Genomic DNA, 14,316 nt, shown 5'->3' with positions numbered 1-14,316 from the left:
AGTATCCATGAGGACGCAGGTTCGATCCCTGGCCTTGCTCAGTTGGTTAAGGATCCAGTGTTGCCATGAGCTTCAGTGTAGGTCCCAGACATGGCTTGGATCTGGTGTTGCAGTGCCTGTGGTGTAGGTCAGCAGCCACAGCTCTGATTCCACCCCTAGCCCGGAAACTTCCACATGCTGTGGGTGCGGCCCTAAAACACAAACAAACAAAGTTGTCTTTAAGAATCTGTCTCCCTCTCTAGAACAGAAGCTCCTAGAAGTTGGGCTTGAGTCTTATGCCTCTTGGAAGAGCTTGTTAGTGGAGAGAGGGCAACACACTCACAAACCCAATAAGAGGTGAGCCTGGTCAGAGAAAGGGCCTTAAGTGGCTGGAGGATTCCTGGGGAGGGGACACAGTCAGGGGGTGGCTGCACCTCTGGTCTTCTCTGAGATGAAAGGTCCTTAGGCAGAGGGACAGCTGAAACCCCACTGTTACACTTCTCAGCTGTCCAGGCCCCACACCTGCAGAGGTAGAAAATGCTAGAGCATGGGTCATGAGCTCCCCGAGCTCATTCCGGGCCCTGGCTCTCAGTGGGACCCCAGGCAAGTGCCTTTCTCTCTGGACCGGTCATTTCCCAGCCTTAAGCAGCAGGGCTGAGAGGGGAGGGTGGACTGAGCACCAACAGCCCCGCAGCTGGGAAGCAGTGAGGTGTCTGGGTGACCAGGGGGCCATCCTTTTCTGCTGTCTCTCCTCCTGGCTCCCTCAGCCAGACCTGGCCATGGCACATCTGTCCCACTTCCCCTCTCTCCCAGCAGGGGACAGTTCTCACGCACTGGTAACTTCTGACCCTTCAGCCTCAGGCCTCAGGGTGTGGTTGGGTCTCCCTGGAGACTGCGCCCACCAACCTGAGTTTCTGGAGCCCCCGCTTCTATTCCTCTGCTTTCTATCTGGGACCCTCTCTGAGGCTCCATGTTAGCACCAAGCCTGCCCTTGGCAAATGTGATGTCCCCACAGCTTTAAGACCTTCAAAAGCCATGAGAGCCTGCTGTCTAGCACAGGGGACTGTATCTAATCACTTGCGATGGAACAGGATGGAGGATACCGTGAGAAAAAGAATGGATGTAGATGTGTGACTGGGTCACGTTGCTGTGCCGCGGAAATTGACAGAACATTACAAATCAACTATAAAAAATTAAATTGAATTAAAATTTTAAAAACCCCTTCAAGACCCACTCCTACCCCAGCCAGGAAACCTTCCGGGAGTGCTCCGGTGTCCACCAGCCCCTCTTTCCCATCGCTGATGGTTGGTTTGTGTGAACCTGGTTTTGGGGTGGCCTGGGCTCAGCCTTTCTCGCCACCCCCCGTCTCCTCAGCACAAACAAGCAGACCCTGCGGCTGGCAACCTCCTTGTTCACGTGTTTCCATTTTAACACAACCAGGGCTTCAGCACGTCTTTAGAGTGGGGTTCTGGGAAGCGGGACCCCAGTCCTCCCCATGGGGTAGGGTTCAGTGGGGTGTCTCTTCTCCTGTCCTGGCAGATGTTGCAACCACAGCTGGCCCGCCATTCGCAGCAGGACCTGGTGGGAGCCTGAGGCCAAGGAGCCGAGGCTGAGCCGAGCCGGGCTCAGTGATTCTGCAGGGGGAAGATGCCCTTGTCCACGAGGCAGCAGGACCCTCCTTTGCAGCCTCGAGGACCATGGGGACAGGGAAAGTCCAGGGTGGGCAGATAGGATGAGGGATGGGAGGAGAGAGACGGTGGAGAGGGAAGATGGATGGAGGGAGGGAGAGAGAGCGACACAGAAAACAAGAGAGAGAGAGTCGCAGAGACATATACACAGAAAGAGACAGAAAGAAAATACTCCCAGAGACAGAGACAGAATCACACAAAAATAGCAACAGAGACAAAGCCACGGAGACAGAGAGCGACAGAGAGCGTCGCACACAGAAAGATGGGCAGAGGCGCCGAATGGCGAGAGGTGGGAAGAACATGGAACACAGCGCCCACCTCTGGCCAAACCAGCCACTGCTGCTAATCGCCTTCCCCTCTCCCAACCGACAGGGCAACTGAGGCCCAGGAAGTGGGTGGGACTAGCCCTGGGTTCTACTGCGTAAGGACATTATGATAATGCTGGGGGGGGGGGCATGATTTGAAGTTGCTTCCCCTGTGGGCTCAGGGACAACCTGGGGGAAGCAGAGGACACCTCCTGCCACAGAGCTGAAATGCCAGGCCCCCACCTTCCTGGAGCTGGGGGCCCAAAGCTCCACTCCCCCCACCCCATCCGATGCACTGCCCTGAGGGAATGAGTGAGCTCTGGGCCCACACAGTGGAGATGGAGAAGCTTCCTGGGAACCAAGCTTAAGAACCCACGGCAGTGGTGACAGCAGAGCTGTGGTCTTTCTGGTGGCCAGGGCTCATGGAGCTGTCAGGTCCCACTCAGGGAGAGTAAGAGTTTCTCGCAGGGCCAGCTCTGCCCTGAGTGCTTGCCTGGGGACCCCATATTCAGTTCTCCACCCAGCTAGTAATTCCATAAGCTCCCCGACATCCTAGTAATTCCATAAGCTCCCCGACATCCTATCGACAAATTCCTTCTCTTTTTAACCCCGCAGGGCAGAACTGCTTTTGAGAGGCAGCAGAGCCTGTGTTCAATCCTTATTCTGTTTCAAGCTGTGTGACTTTGAGAAAGCTGCTTAACTGCTCTGCGCCTCAGTTTCCCCATGTGTAACATGAGGATAAAATATTATGACTCTGTCATCAGGTGAGTGTAAGGATTAATGAATTAACAAGGTCAAACGACAGTCCAGAACTCAGAAACTAGGCCACTGAAGCAGCGGTGTAGGCGGTAGGAAGACCCCTGGAAGGGACTCAGACACATGGATACAACTTGGTTCTCTCATGGACTAGCACATGTGACCTTGGCCAAGTCTCTTCCCTTGGCCATCTTCGCTGCATCTGGAAATAGTCTCTGGGCAAGAACAACAGCGCTGACCCGGCCTCCCGGCCTCCCTAAACTGTAGCTGTTAGGGAAGCACACAGGGATTCCTGACACCTTGTCTCCAGCCCTAGGCGCTCTGCTGGGCTTTCACCATCCAGCCAACTGCATCCTCTCTGCTCCCACAGCCTCCACTTGACCTGGGTCAGTTACAGTAGCCTTTTGTTCCCTCCTCTTGCCTTCAGAGACTCTGGACCCCAAAGCTGAGCTCCTCCGCTCATGAGGTCCCCCGAGCCCCCCCCCCCCCACCAAAGGTAAAGCCCTCTGCAATGCCCTGTGCCATCCCCCCGCCCCGCATATCCACCCATCTGGTTTCATCTGCTTCTTGCTCCTACTTCCTGTGCTCCACACGACACTGGCCAGTCCTCAGGCGCAAAGCAGATCCCAGCTCTTCTCCCAAACCTACTACATGTCATCTGCTAAGACCCCACCTGTCCCCAGAAGTCCAGCTCAGAGGGCTAAGCCCTCCCTGGTCCTGCAGGGTGAAGGGAGGAGTCTTTTTCTTTTCCCTCTGAGTCCTACTCACAAACTCTCTCTCACAGAGGTAGTGCTGCCTGGCGGTAAGTATGAGAGCTATGGATCCCCTGCCCACACTGGTACGTGGGAGCTGATGATCACCTTGAAATGTTCCCTCGTGTCTCTGAGCCTCAGTTTCCTCATCTGCAGCATGGGCATAAGAGCAGTACCTATCCCAGGGGGCTTTGAGAAGGCAGGAACGAGGGAGATCATGCTACAAAGCTCTTCTGGTAACTGGCACCTGGACAATCACCCACTCTTGGGGGCTTTGTGGCCGATTCTCTCTGCTCGGCTCAGTGGACTAAAAGTTCACAAGGTCTGATGCTTAAGCTGCCATCCTCCTCTAGCAATGCCCACCTTCTAAAGCATGAGCTTCCATGGGGGTCTGGCTGCAGCACAGCCAAAGTGGGCAGAAAAGGAGCTGGGATCTTTCCTCCTCTTCCCCTGGGCTTCTCCTAGGAGCTCTTTTCCTTCCTGTGTCCCTCTTTCCACAGGAAAGATTCCACTGGAAAGGCAAACAGAGCAGGAGGAAGCAGTGGCCGGGAGGCAGGGGAGGAGAGAAATCAATCACTGCATTGCCATTGCCATTAGCTGCCTCTGCTCTTCCCAGCGCGGCTGGGGCTGGCCTGCGGGTCAGTGGCCACACTGCTCCTGCTCCCACCGTCTCCCATCATCTCCCACCGTCTCCCACTGTCTCCCATTCCCCAGCAGTCAGAGGGCTGGCAGCGCATTAGTCCAAATCAAGAAAACTGTTCATCACTAAGAGGGGGGCCAACTGGCACTGCACTGGTCAACCTCGGGGGCTCCCTGACCTTTCTTCAGCTTCTCATTTGACATGAGGGGAGTGGGGGTCTGGTGTCCCTGGCACCTCCTGTCGGTCTTCCCCACCCCGCTTCCCCCTTCCTCCCCCAATTCCACGGCCCCCTTGCACTTCCCCACTAGGGCATTAATCACTCTGTATTTATACCTTTCGTCTGTTGCAGTTGTGAGTGAGGGCCTCAATGCCAATGCAGTGGCTGGCACATAGTAGCTGTTCGATAAACGGATTGAATACTGGGCTCAGCTTGGCTAGGAAGAAAAGACCCAGGCCATCCATGCCCTCAGGGCTCCTGGCTGGCTGCGGAGCAAGGGGACAGCTCAGGCTGGGGTAGCAAGCAGAGCAGAGCTGCCTCAGGTCCACAGGCTGTGGGGTGGTGGCGCCTCATCACCTCACTTAGCAATCAGTCTCCAGGCTCAGACTGAATCAGAGACCCTGACCTGCACTGTCCCATCCCACCCCGCTCGCAAGATCCTAAAAATACAGTTTTATAACCTCAGAACTGGGAAGGGGCACGGAAGCCATTCCTGCTGCTTGCGCATCTCCTGGGCTGGGACCTCCCCTGCGCTCAGGGCGTCTGTTTTAATCATGGATAGGAAGCACAGTCAGACGACACAGAAATGTTCCTTGGCAGCCCTGCTGCCTCTCCCACCTCCTTGCATCAGAGGCACCCCTGCCCTTGGACTCCTCTGAGCACAGCTGCCCTCTGGGCCCACCACAGTGCTCCTCCTCCAGGGTGTGGACAGGGGGATGCTCCTTAGCATCAGATGCCCATGAGGACGTCCAGCCCTCTAACCTTCTCACCGGGTGAAGGCCTGAGCTTGGGCAGGCTTGTGCGTATGTGTGTGTGTGTGTGTGTGTGTGTGTGTGTGTGTGTTTGTAGAGGACCTGTGCCACTGTTCAGACACACATTCAGAGAGAGGTTGCTACCAAGTTTCCAAGATGAGGGGCTTCAGACAAAAACAGGTGCCGTGCCCCCTCCAGTGTCTCAGAAGGCTCTTTGCTGGTGGGGTGGGGCTGGAGATATGAGCGGCCATTCAGGGTGGGCTAGTGATTGCTGCTCCCCACGGCCTCACAAGACACTCCCACTTGGCCCCCATCAGACCTTCCACAGGGATTTCTCAGGCCTGTGCCACTCCCAGAGCCCACACTGCACAACCCCACCTGCAAACCTTTTCTGCCATCTCCCCAGACTGTCGAGTCAGCCAGTGATTTGCCTGGAGGAAGGAGGGCACAGGCTGTTCCCCCAGGGAGGTGGGGGGTGGTGGTCCTGATTCAGACACCTTGCATCACCTGGGTAGCAGGAGTAACGCTGCCCACCTGCCCCTGACTCACAGCCCGGAGGGCCAGTCCGGGGACATCCGGGTAGGAAAGAGGATGCACGCCACACTCTGGTCCAGAAATGTCTATGCTTTGCATACGTTCCCAACACAAGACGCACCCCACCTTTCCTGCCTCCAGTTCTCTTCTTCCCTAGCAGAGCCTGATGGCTGCCCTCACCCTGACCGTGTAGGTGGCCCCCTCCCAACCGCCCCGGGGGAAGTGAGGGGGGAGGGAAATTGGCTAAACAAAAGAAGCCCCAATGGGGAAACTTCAGGCCCCCAGAATATATAATGTGTGAGAGAGATTTATCTTCAAAAGAAAGTATTTCCTTCTCCCTTCCTGGGCTCTCAGCGCATGGAGCACGAGAATCGTGGGCAAGTCACTGCCTTACTGAGGTCTGAAGCTACAGTGGGGTAGGGGCAGACAGCGCCCCGGTACTCTAAGGGGTCTTTTTAACGCCAGCGGTATGAGGTGCCATGGCCCTCGGCGGTCTTCAACGCTTGGTCAGGAGCCCTTGCCGCTCTGTAAACCGCCCTCCTGGGAGGTGGGTGTAGAGCCCGCGGCAGAGGGTCCGGGGGGCACTCACGGGTCGTGTTGTACTTGATGCCGTTGAAGTACTCAGGGCACGGCCTCTCCACCAGGGCTCCGGCCGCGCTCCGGGGCCAGCACGTCCCGATCTGGTCCAAGGTCGTGTTGCAGTAGAAGTAGGGACCTGGCGACGGGAGAGCGCGGAGCGGGGCTCAGAGGGGGTGCTGGGGGCGTGGGGCGCCGCAGGACGTAGGGCGCCGGGAGCGCGGGGCCCTGGGCGCACCCAGCGCGCCAGGGAAGGAACCCGCGCCGCCCCGGTCCGCTCGCCTCCTGCCTACCCTCGGGGTCCAGGGACATCCCCCAACCGTCCAAGAGCAGCTCTTCGGCCAGAGCCAGGCTGCAGTTGGCCTCCAGCAGGCTGTGGAGCAGCGCCGCGTCCATTGCGCCCCGGAGCCGCGCGCCCGGAGGGAGTGTGAGTGTGCGCTCGGCTTGGCAGCCGGGGGCTGGGTTCGAGAGTGAGAGGTCGAGAGAGGTCTGAGTCCTGGTCCTGCCAGCTCAGCCCCGACCCGCCAGGCAGCCTCCGGGCGCTGCGCCCGAAGCTGCCAAGTCTGGACCTCGGCGGAGAGGAGATGCGGAGCGCACGGAGCTGCGGGTCCACCCGCTCGGTCGCGGCCAATGGCGGCATCGGGGGCGGGGCCGGGTGGCTCCTCTCCGCGGGGCCGAAGCTTCCGCCCCCGGCCCACCCGCCTGTCCCGAGCTGCCTTCGAAGGCTCCGCCAAGGGCTGGGGGAGGGCGGCGGGGATAGAGAGGGTGGGCCTAGGGTGGCCAAATGCCCTGTCCGAGGATGGCAGGTTCCAGGGCTGCAGAGGGCAGCGAAGCGCGCCCGCCCGCGGAGGAATCAGAACTGGGTGCCCACCGAGCCAGAGTTGGGTGGCTGGAGGCCTGAGGGTTTTTTCTCCCCGAGTGAGGTCACGGGAAGAGGGAGCAGGGGGAGCAGAGAGTCCACGTGCAGAGCCGCCCTCTAGAAAAGTTCCGGTGGCCTCTGGGAAGGAAGTGGATTGGAGGGGCTTCGAGGGAAGCACTGGGCCACCGGAAGAGTCTAGTGAGATCAAGCGGCCTGAACAGTGCAGACCTGGGCCAGGTCTGGGATGGAGAGGGATTTGGGAGACCAGCCCTGGTGAAGCGGGACCGGAGAGAGGAGTGGGTGGGTGGCTTCCAACAGAAGCCAGGGGGCAGGGATGATGTCAGGTCTCCGGCTTGGAGAGAAAGTGGCTGAAATTACCTGGAGGACTTCAAATACTCAGGTCTGACTGCCCTGGGCTCCAGAGGGAATAAAGTGAGAACCCCTCTTCCTCAGGGCTTGTGCAGGGCCATCTGGAACTCTCGTGTGTGTGTGTGTGTGTGTGTGTGTGTGTGTGTGTGTGTAGGGGAGACCAGGCCCCACAGCGAGTGCGGAGGAGCTAAAAACCTTTATCTAGAATTTGTCCAGGCCCCTCAGAGCTGCCTGTTCCATAATTTGCCAAATGCCAACACTGGGTCGCTGCTCATGCCCGCTGAGCAGGGGAATCTGGAGACAAGGGCTGGGGTATAGTTCACCTCATCTCAGGCTGGGTTCTGGTCTGCCTCTGCCTGTACTCTCTCTGCATGTCCCCCAATTCTCACCTCTTCTGGGGCAGCTTCTCCACCAGTGAAATGTTCTCGGACACCCCTCCCAGCCCAGAGAATCTCCAGTTCCGAGTTCGGAGATGCAAAGGCTGAGGAAGATGAATGCATGTGTGAGTGTGTGTGTTTCTATCTTTAGAGGGCAGGGAAAGCTGGGTCCCAGTCCCAGCTGGGCTGGAGGCCCCAGGAGAGCTGGTCCTCACCCTCCTTGCCAGCCCCCTCTGGGAACAAAGCTGCTGGGGAAGGCTAAGACACCCTGAGCCTGCACTAAGACCTGAGCAGGGAGAGGGGAAGAGGCAGGCTGGGCTGCCTTTGGGTGCTCCAATCTCCCCAGCCTCCGTGTTAATGCTGCTGTCACTGTCCAGGCAAAGCCAGAGAGCACTGAGGCCAGGGCCAAGCACAGGAATCTCTCCAGGGCCAGCTGATTGACAGGTACAAGGTGCAGAGAAGCTAGCCAGGTCTGTCCTCTGCCTTTGAATGGACAGAGCCCTTGGCTCAGCTCTGGGCAGCTGCAGAGGCAGAGATCCCTTAGTATCTATAATAGCAGTGCCAGGAGCAGGCGAGGCTCAGTTGAGACCCAGTCCCAACCCTAGGCAGATTCCCATTCATCCTTCTAATGTTCAGCTTAGCCCTTAGAAAGGAGGTGTCCTTTCTCTTATCTGGGATGGGTGGCCTTTCTTGGTGCCTATCTATCTGCTGGGCCTGGTCTATGTCACATCAAGGTTGTTGGTTTTTCTACTGTCTCTTCTACCAGCCTGTGACTCCTGGAGGGCAGGGCTGGTTGTGTTCACTAACCAGTCCCCAGCTCCCATCAGAATGCGCCAGGCCTGTGCTCAGCGAGTCACCACTGAAAGAACAAATGCCTGGGCAGCAGTCCTGTCTCTCAGCCAAGGCTCTTTTCCCATTTAACCAGCCCTGGTGTGTGTGTGTGTGTGTGTGTGTGTGTGTGTGTGTGTGTGTGTGTGTGTGTTGGATTGGAGAGTTATTTCAAGGGATCCTCCATTCCATTTGGGCACTTATGTTGCCTATGGTCTGAAAAAATAATATCCCTACAACTTACAGTAAATATATGCTCTATTAGTTTCCTCCGCGATGAATAAAACACATAATCCATTTAATGTCTGCTTGAAGTCTCTTGTGATTATGTGTGTTTTTCCTTTATTTGGACCTCAGGGGCAGACAATTTAATTGATCACGGTCTTTGATTCATGACTCCTTGTCATCATTAGCCCATATACATCCCAACTTGATTTTATTTTAGACTTTTATGGAAGTTTGTATGTACTGGCACATACGATGCATCTATCATCCAATCCAAAACTGGATCATTACCAACCATTTACAAATTTATCTATATCTGGCTTCCTCAGAGGGAGCATTCTTTTGCATGTTGCATTTATCATCCTTTGCTCTTAGGTTTTTTTTTTGGTTTTATCACATACGGTGTGTCTAAACAGCTGGTTGTTTGGTTTTACTCGTTTCTGAACTTTGTGTTAGTTAATATGCATTTGTTCAATCAGTGGACACCTAAAAGGCGATCCCTATCAAGTGGATCCATCTGAGAAACTCTTTCTGAAGTCCAAGGGCATCCTAACAACCTGTACCTCCCGCCTCAGGGGCATGGATAATGAAGGATGATGTCGTCCCCACAGCAGCTGCTAGGCAGCCTCCCCAGCGACGCGGTGGCTGAATAATTAATGACAGGGGGACATGTTCACTCTGAGTTATAAGAGGAAAAAGCAGGTTACAAAACTGTGGACACAGGATCATCCCAGAAAAAACACGAGGCTCTATGCTTTGATGAACATCTGCGGTATAAACATTTAAAAATCCCTGGGTGGTGGGATAATGAGCACTTATTTTCTTCTTTGATTTTGAAGAATATTTTTTCCACATTTTATCTCTAGCTCCCATTTCTAAACAGACGAATGATGCTATAAGTCAAGCGGGGGGTGGGGGGAGCCTTGCGTTGGAGAAGACTCAGAGGCGGGAGGATGGCCGTCACCTGCTGGGGGCCACGGGGAAGCGAAGGACCATGTCAAGCCCTGGGCAGGGAGAAGGCAGTGGGTCCGCTGATAAATCAGCATTGCCTCTGAGGGCACAGAGCTCTGACCAGGGAAAGGCTGGGGACCTCCTGAAATGGGGCGGGCGGGGGGAGGGCTCCATTTCCTGCCCGAAGGCTGCTTGACACACTGGGTATAGCTATGGTCTCTCAGTCAACCTTCACCATAAGCCTCTGAGGTCAACTTGCACCCATTTCTATGAGAGAGAAAACCGAGGCTCAGATGGTGTAACAGCCTGAATTGTGTCCCCCAAACCCGCAAGTTGAAGACCCCACTCCCAGCACTTCAGAATGTGGCCTTATTTGAAGCTCGATAATTCAATTGAATTGAGGTCATGAGGCTGGGCCTTGATCCAGCGTGACGGGGTCTTTGTTAAAAGAAGAAATTAAGCCACAGACACACAGAGGGAAGCCGGTGTGAAGACACAGGGAGATCGTCATCTACCAGCCAAGGAGAGAGGCCTCAGAAGAAAGCCACCCTGCGGACACCTTGATCTTGGACGTCTATGGTCCAGAATCATGGAAGATAAATTTCTGTTGTTTAAGCCACCCTGTCTGCAGCATTTCGCGGCAGCCTTAGTGAATTAACACAGATGGGTCGGGTGACTGGTCCAGGGTCACACAGCTGCTAGGGGGAGGAGTTAGGACCCAGACACCCGTGTTTCTGACCCCAAGAGCTGAGCTCTTGGCCCCTCCACTATAAGGAAGGCCGTCCTGTCTGATGCATGACTCAGGCTGCGTTTGATGCTGGTCCCTGTTTGACCAGCACTCTTGTCTCCTTGTGCCCTGACAGTAGCTCCAGATCCCAGAGGCACTGGCTGCCCTTCTCCTTCCTTGCCGCATCTGTGGATGCAGCCCTCAGAAGGCCAGGACACTGGGCGGGGCTTCGGGGACATTTCTCCAGAGCCCGTTAAGGCCCAGGGCTCTTCTGAGCTCTGCAGAGGCTGACCCTGAGTCTGGATCAGCCGCCAGAAAACTCTAAGGGGTCAGAACTCAGGGGCTCAGCTGCTACTTCACAGGTTCTTACCGGGAGGTGACACCTGTAGCCACGGCAACGGGAGAATGTGTTTTACACCTTCTGCCGGTCGTGCCATCTTGCTGGAGTTTGAAAGCAGAGGAGTGCCCCCGCTGAATGCCACCCCAGCCAGCTTCCTTGGGTGCAGAACTGGAGGAGGACTCCCGACCAAGCCCTTCATCACTGGTGAAGAGCTTGAGCCCCACATGGGCAAGGATGGACACCCAGGCCTGGAAACCAGTCACTGTGCCACCCACTGAGCTTGGGCCGGCCTGGGAGGACCTGCTTCTCCCCCAGGCCCTGGGCCCACCCCTACTCCTGGGGTCTGCCGCAGGTGGTGGCAGGGGCTGGCATACCTGAGAGGTTGCTGAGGGTGGTGACTTTGTGGCAGTACTGCTCCAGCAGCGCCCACAGGGGCTGGTCTCTGGGTGCCTGGTTGGGCCCGGCTGCCTAGAAGATAGGAGGGAGGAGGGTCAGGCCCCGGCTGTGCAGTGACAACACATGTCTGCCCCACCCCCCGTCCTGTCACTTGTCTTTCTATTGTACAGAGAAGAAAACAGAGGAAGGAAATGCCCAAGGCCACACATCAGAACAGCAGCATGGCCAGGCCTGGAATCCTGACAAGGCCTTAGAAGTGGTCCAGGGCAGCTTGGCCCCCCAGGGAAAGAAGATGCTTTGCCCATCCCTTGGTCCACAAAGGTCTCCTCCTCAGTTCGGGATGAGCCCTGTGGCCTTCTGGCAGCCAGGCTGGTGAGGGGTGTCTCCCAGTGGTTCATTTCCCCAGAAAACATTGGTACAACACCTCTTGTGTGTCAGACCCTGGCTGGGGGACACAGTGGGTGTCCTCACTGTAGTTCCCGGTCAACTAGGACTCCCCTAGACTTGGACTAGGCAGAAGAGAGGAGAAGATGTGACTTTGTTTCCTTGTCACATAGGTAAACAGACAGTTACAAAAGGTATTAGCTTAACACAGGAAAAAAAAGACTCCTAACTTGGACTTGGGAAGACAGGGCAGGCTTGCTGGAGGAGGTGGCACTCTAAGGACAATCAGAAGGATGAATGGGGGAAAGGGAGGGACCACGGTGCCCGTGTGGGCACTTACAGGGAACAAACATGGTTGTTGCAACAATGGCAATCCCATTCAAAAGACAGAAACCACCTGGGATCCCATCCACTCAAACAAATCACTCGAGGGTGCTGGATGTGGAGGGATGAAGTAGATGTGCTCAGGGGAACAGCGTCTGTTGTGAAAGATGGATGGGTAACCAACTTGTTACAGTGTCTACTGTACAGTGAGGATGAATGATGTAGTATCATGGAGGAGGTCATGCTGGTATGGGTTTTGAAGGCTGAGTAGGAGTTTGTCCAGTTGCTAAGGGTGGTGCCAGGAAGGGTGCTGTAGATAGAGAACAAAGCATGTGCAGACGTAGACAGGCTTGGAAATGCATGGTGTGAGACTGAACAAACTCAATGCCCTCTAAAATTCTAACCCTTGTCCCCCATTCTTCTCAAGGCCCCCACTTTCCTTACCCTGAGGCCAGCGTGTGTGTGAGAGTGCATGCACTTGCCTGTGTGTGTGCAAGATGACTTCTGTACCACCTCCTCAACACTAATAATCCTGACTCTGGGATTCTAGAAGGCATTGCCCCACTAGTGGGCAGCCTCTTCCATTTCTCCTGCCTGTCAGATATTTTCCTTCCTGGCAGCTGGGTCAATGTTTGCCCCAGGATGTCTCCAGGAGCAGGGCCTTTCAGCCCTCAAACATCACGTTCCCCACATCAAGCTTAGTCTATTTCCTGTGCTGGGGCTGGAGGCTGCACGCTCAGCCTCACCACGCCGGCCCGGAGCTCCTAATTAATGACCCTGCTTGGTCAGATGGGAGAGCTGAGGGTGGCGGGCCACCACTTACAGGCGCTCACTGCACCTGGGTTCTGCCGCTCTCTCCACGGGGCTGGAGCAGGAGGAAGTGCTGGGGAGCAGAGGTGTTGTGTGTGAGATTAGTGTGTGTGTAAGGGGTCTGTGTGGGGGCACATCTATCTGTGTAGGGCGTGTGGCTGTGACTGTGAGTAGTGTGTGCATACTATGTGCAGTGTGGGTCCGGGTCTGGGTGCTGTAAGGGGCTTCCTGAGCCATCAGCCGGGAGCTCTGGCCTCCTGGCCTGCAGGGCAGACACCGGGGGCCATGGTCTTGCTGTTCCCATATTCCAGGGCTGCCGGGAGCTCCTTAGCATCAGCCTCCATCAGCATCTGGAAGGTCCTGCTGCCAGAGAGCCACCTGCTGGGGATCAGCTGGGCTGGGGCGGGGACACTCTGGATCCTGGGATCTTCCGAGAAGAATTCTGATGCCCCACCCTCAGCTGGGTCTGGGGAGACTGTGGGCCCAGGGCCTGACCCATCACCCCTTCTCAACTCCCTTCTCTCTGTTTGCGAGGCAGCTAGTAATGCTTTCCTTGCGGGGGAGGGGGAAGTTCCCAGTGAGACACCAGCCTCTGGAGGTCACCGTTGAGGCAATGCTCAACCCAGAGGTAGACTGTGTTGACCGCGGACTCTCTGACTGACTAGTTTTGTGTCTTAGATACAGGCTCCTTCTCTCAAAGCCCCCAGCAGCCACACTGTAGCCCCACTCAGGGGTCTCATGTTCGACTTTGCCTGGGATCTGAACACCTGGCTCTGAGCTCCTAGACAAGGGTGGCAGGACACCCTCCGCCAGGACTCAGGCATTATGGGGCTGCCCTTGCATCCGTCGCTGTGGTCTGAGGCTGTGGCTGAGTGTTCTTTCTGAGAGAGCAGAGGGGCACAGGCTGCCGTGCCCAGTGTGGACCCGTGCTGTTCAAGCCTGGGCAAAATGGGTGAGCAGATCTGAAGTGGCATTGAGGGAGTTCCCTGGTGGCTCAGGGGGTTAAGGATCCAGTATTGTCACTGCCTTGGCTTGAGTTACTGCTCTGGTGCAGGTTTGATCCCTGGCCTGGGACCCTGTACCTGCTGTGGGAGTGGCCAAATAAAAAAAAAAGTGGTTTTGGAATAACTCTCAGATCTGGGCTCCATCTCCTATAACTGCTCTGCTGGTCCAACAAGCTGGCAAAGCCAAAGATGTTCATTCTCTTCAAGGAGCTGCTTGTGTGGATTTGACTCAGTTTACACTCGCACCATACCCTGGAGGTGCCTATTCTGGACAGAGCTGCTGCTGCTGCTGCTGCTGCTGGCTGGTGGGGCAGGGAGGAGGAAGGAGAGCCCCCAGCTCTCAGACAGCACATGGTGGGCCAGGGAAAGCAAAGACACAGCCAGGAATAATTACCCCCAAGGCCTGGGTGCTGAGCTCTCAGTGCTGGCAGGCTGCAAACACACCCTTATTCAGGGCTCTGGGGATGCTGTCTCTCAGCTCTGTAGCCTTTGCCAAGTTACTTAACTTCTTTGAGGCTTGGCC

General features: G+C 56.1%; 1 protein-coding gene across 25 annotated transcripts in view; it reads right to left on the bottom strand.

Moving 5' to 3' along the window:
* The window catches only part of CRHR2 (corticotropin releasing hormone receptor 2), a 43,787-nt gene that overhangs the window by 22,496 nt on the left and 6,975 nt on the right, over positions 1 to 14,316 (bottom strand). For 7 of the 25 annotated variants that reach the window (XR_014833107.1, XR_014833109.1, XR_014833108.1 and 4 more), the window contains exons 2-3: positions 11,250 to 11,343; positions 6,213 to 6,338 (exon numbers count right to left, since the gene is read on the bottom strand). Coding sequence is in view for 10 of the 25 variants with exons in the window: in XM_021078456.2 (XP_020934115.1) it covers positions 6,213 to 6,338; positions 11,250 to 11,343 (220 nt within the window). In the remaining 15 variants the exon portion in view is untranslated. 25 annotated transcript variants of the gene reach the window in all.

This window comes from Sus scrofa, chromosome 18 (assembly GCF_054392235.1).
Source record: "Sus scrofa isolate SSC_HxYL_T2T_F1_AM1 chromosome 18, Sscrofa_HxYL_maternal_Yorkshire_Landrace_v2.0, whole genome shotgun sequence".
Classification (NCBI taxonomy): domain Eukaryota; kingdom Metazoa; phylum Chordata; class Mammalia; order Artiodactyla; family Suidae; genus Sus; species Sus scrofa.
Note: the sequence above shows the minus strand (reverse complement) of the source record. Positions and strands in the feature narration are given on the sequence as shown.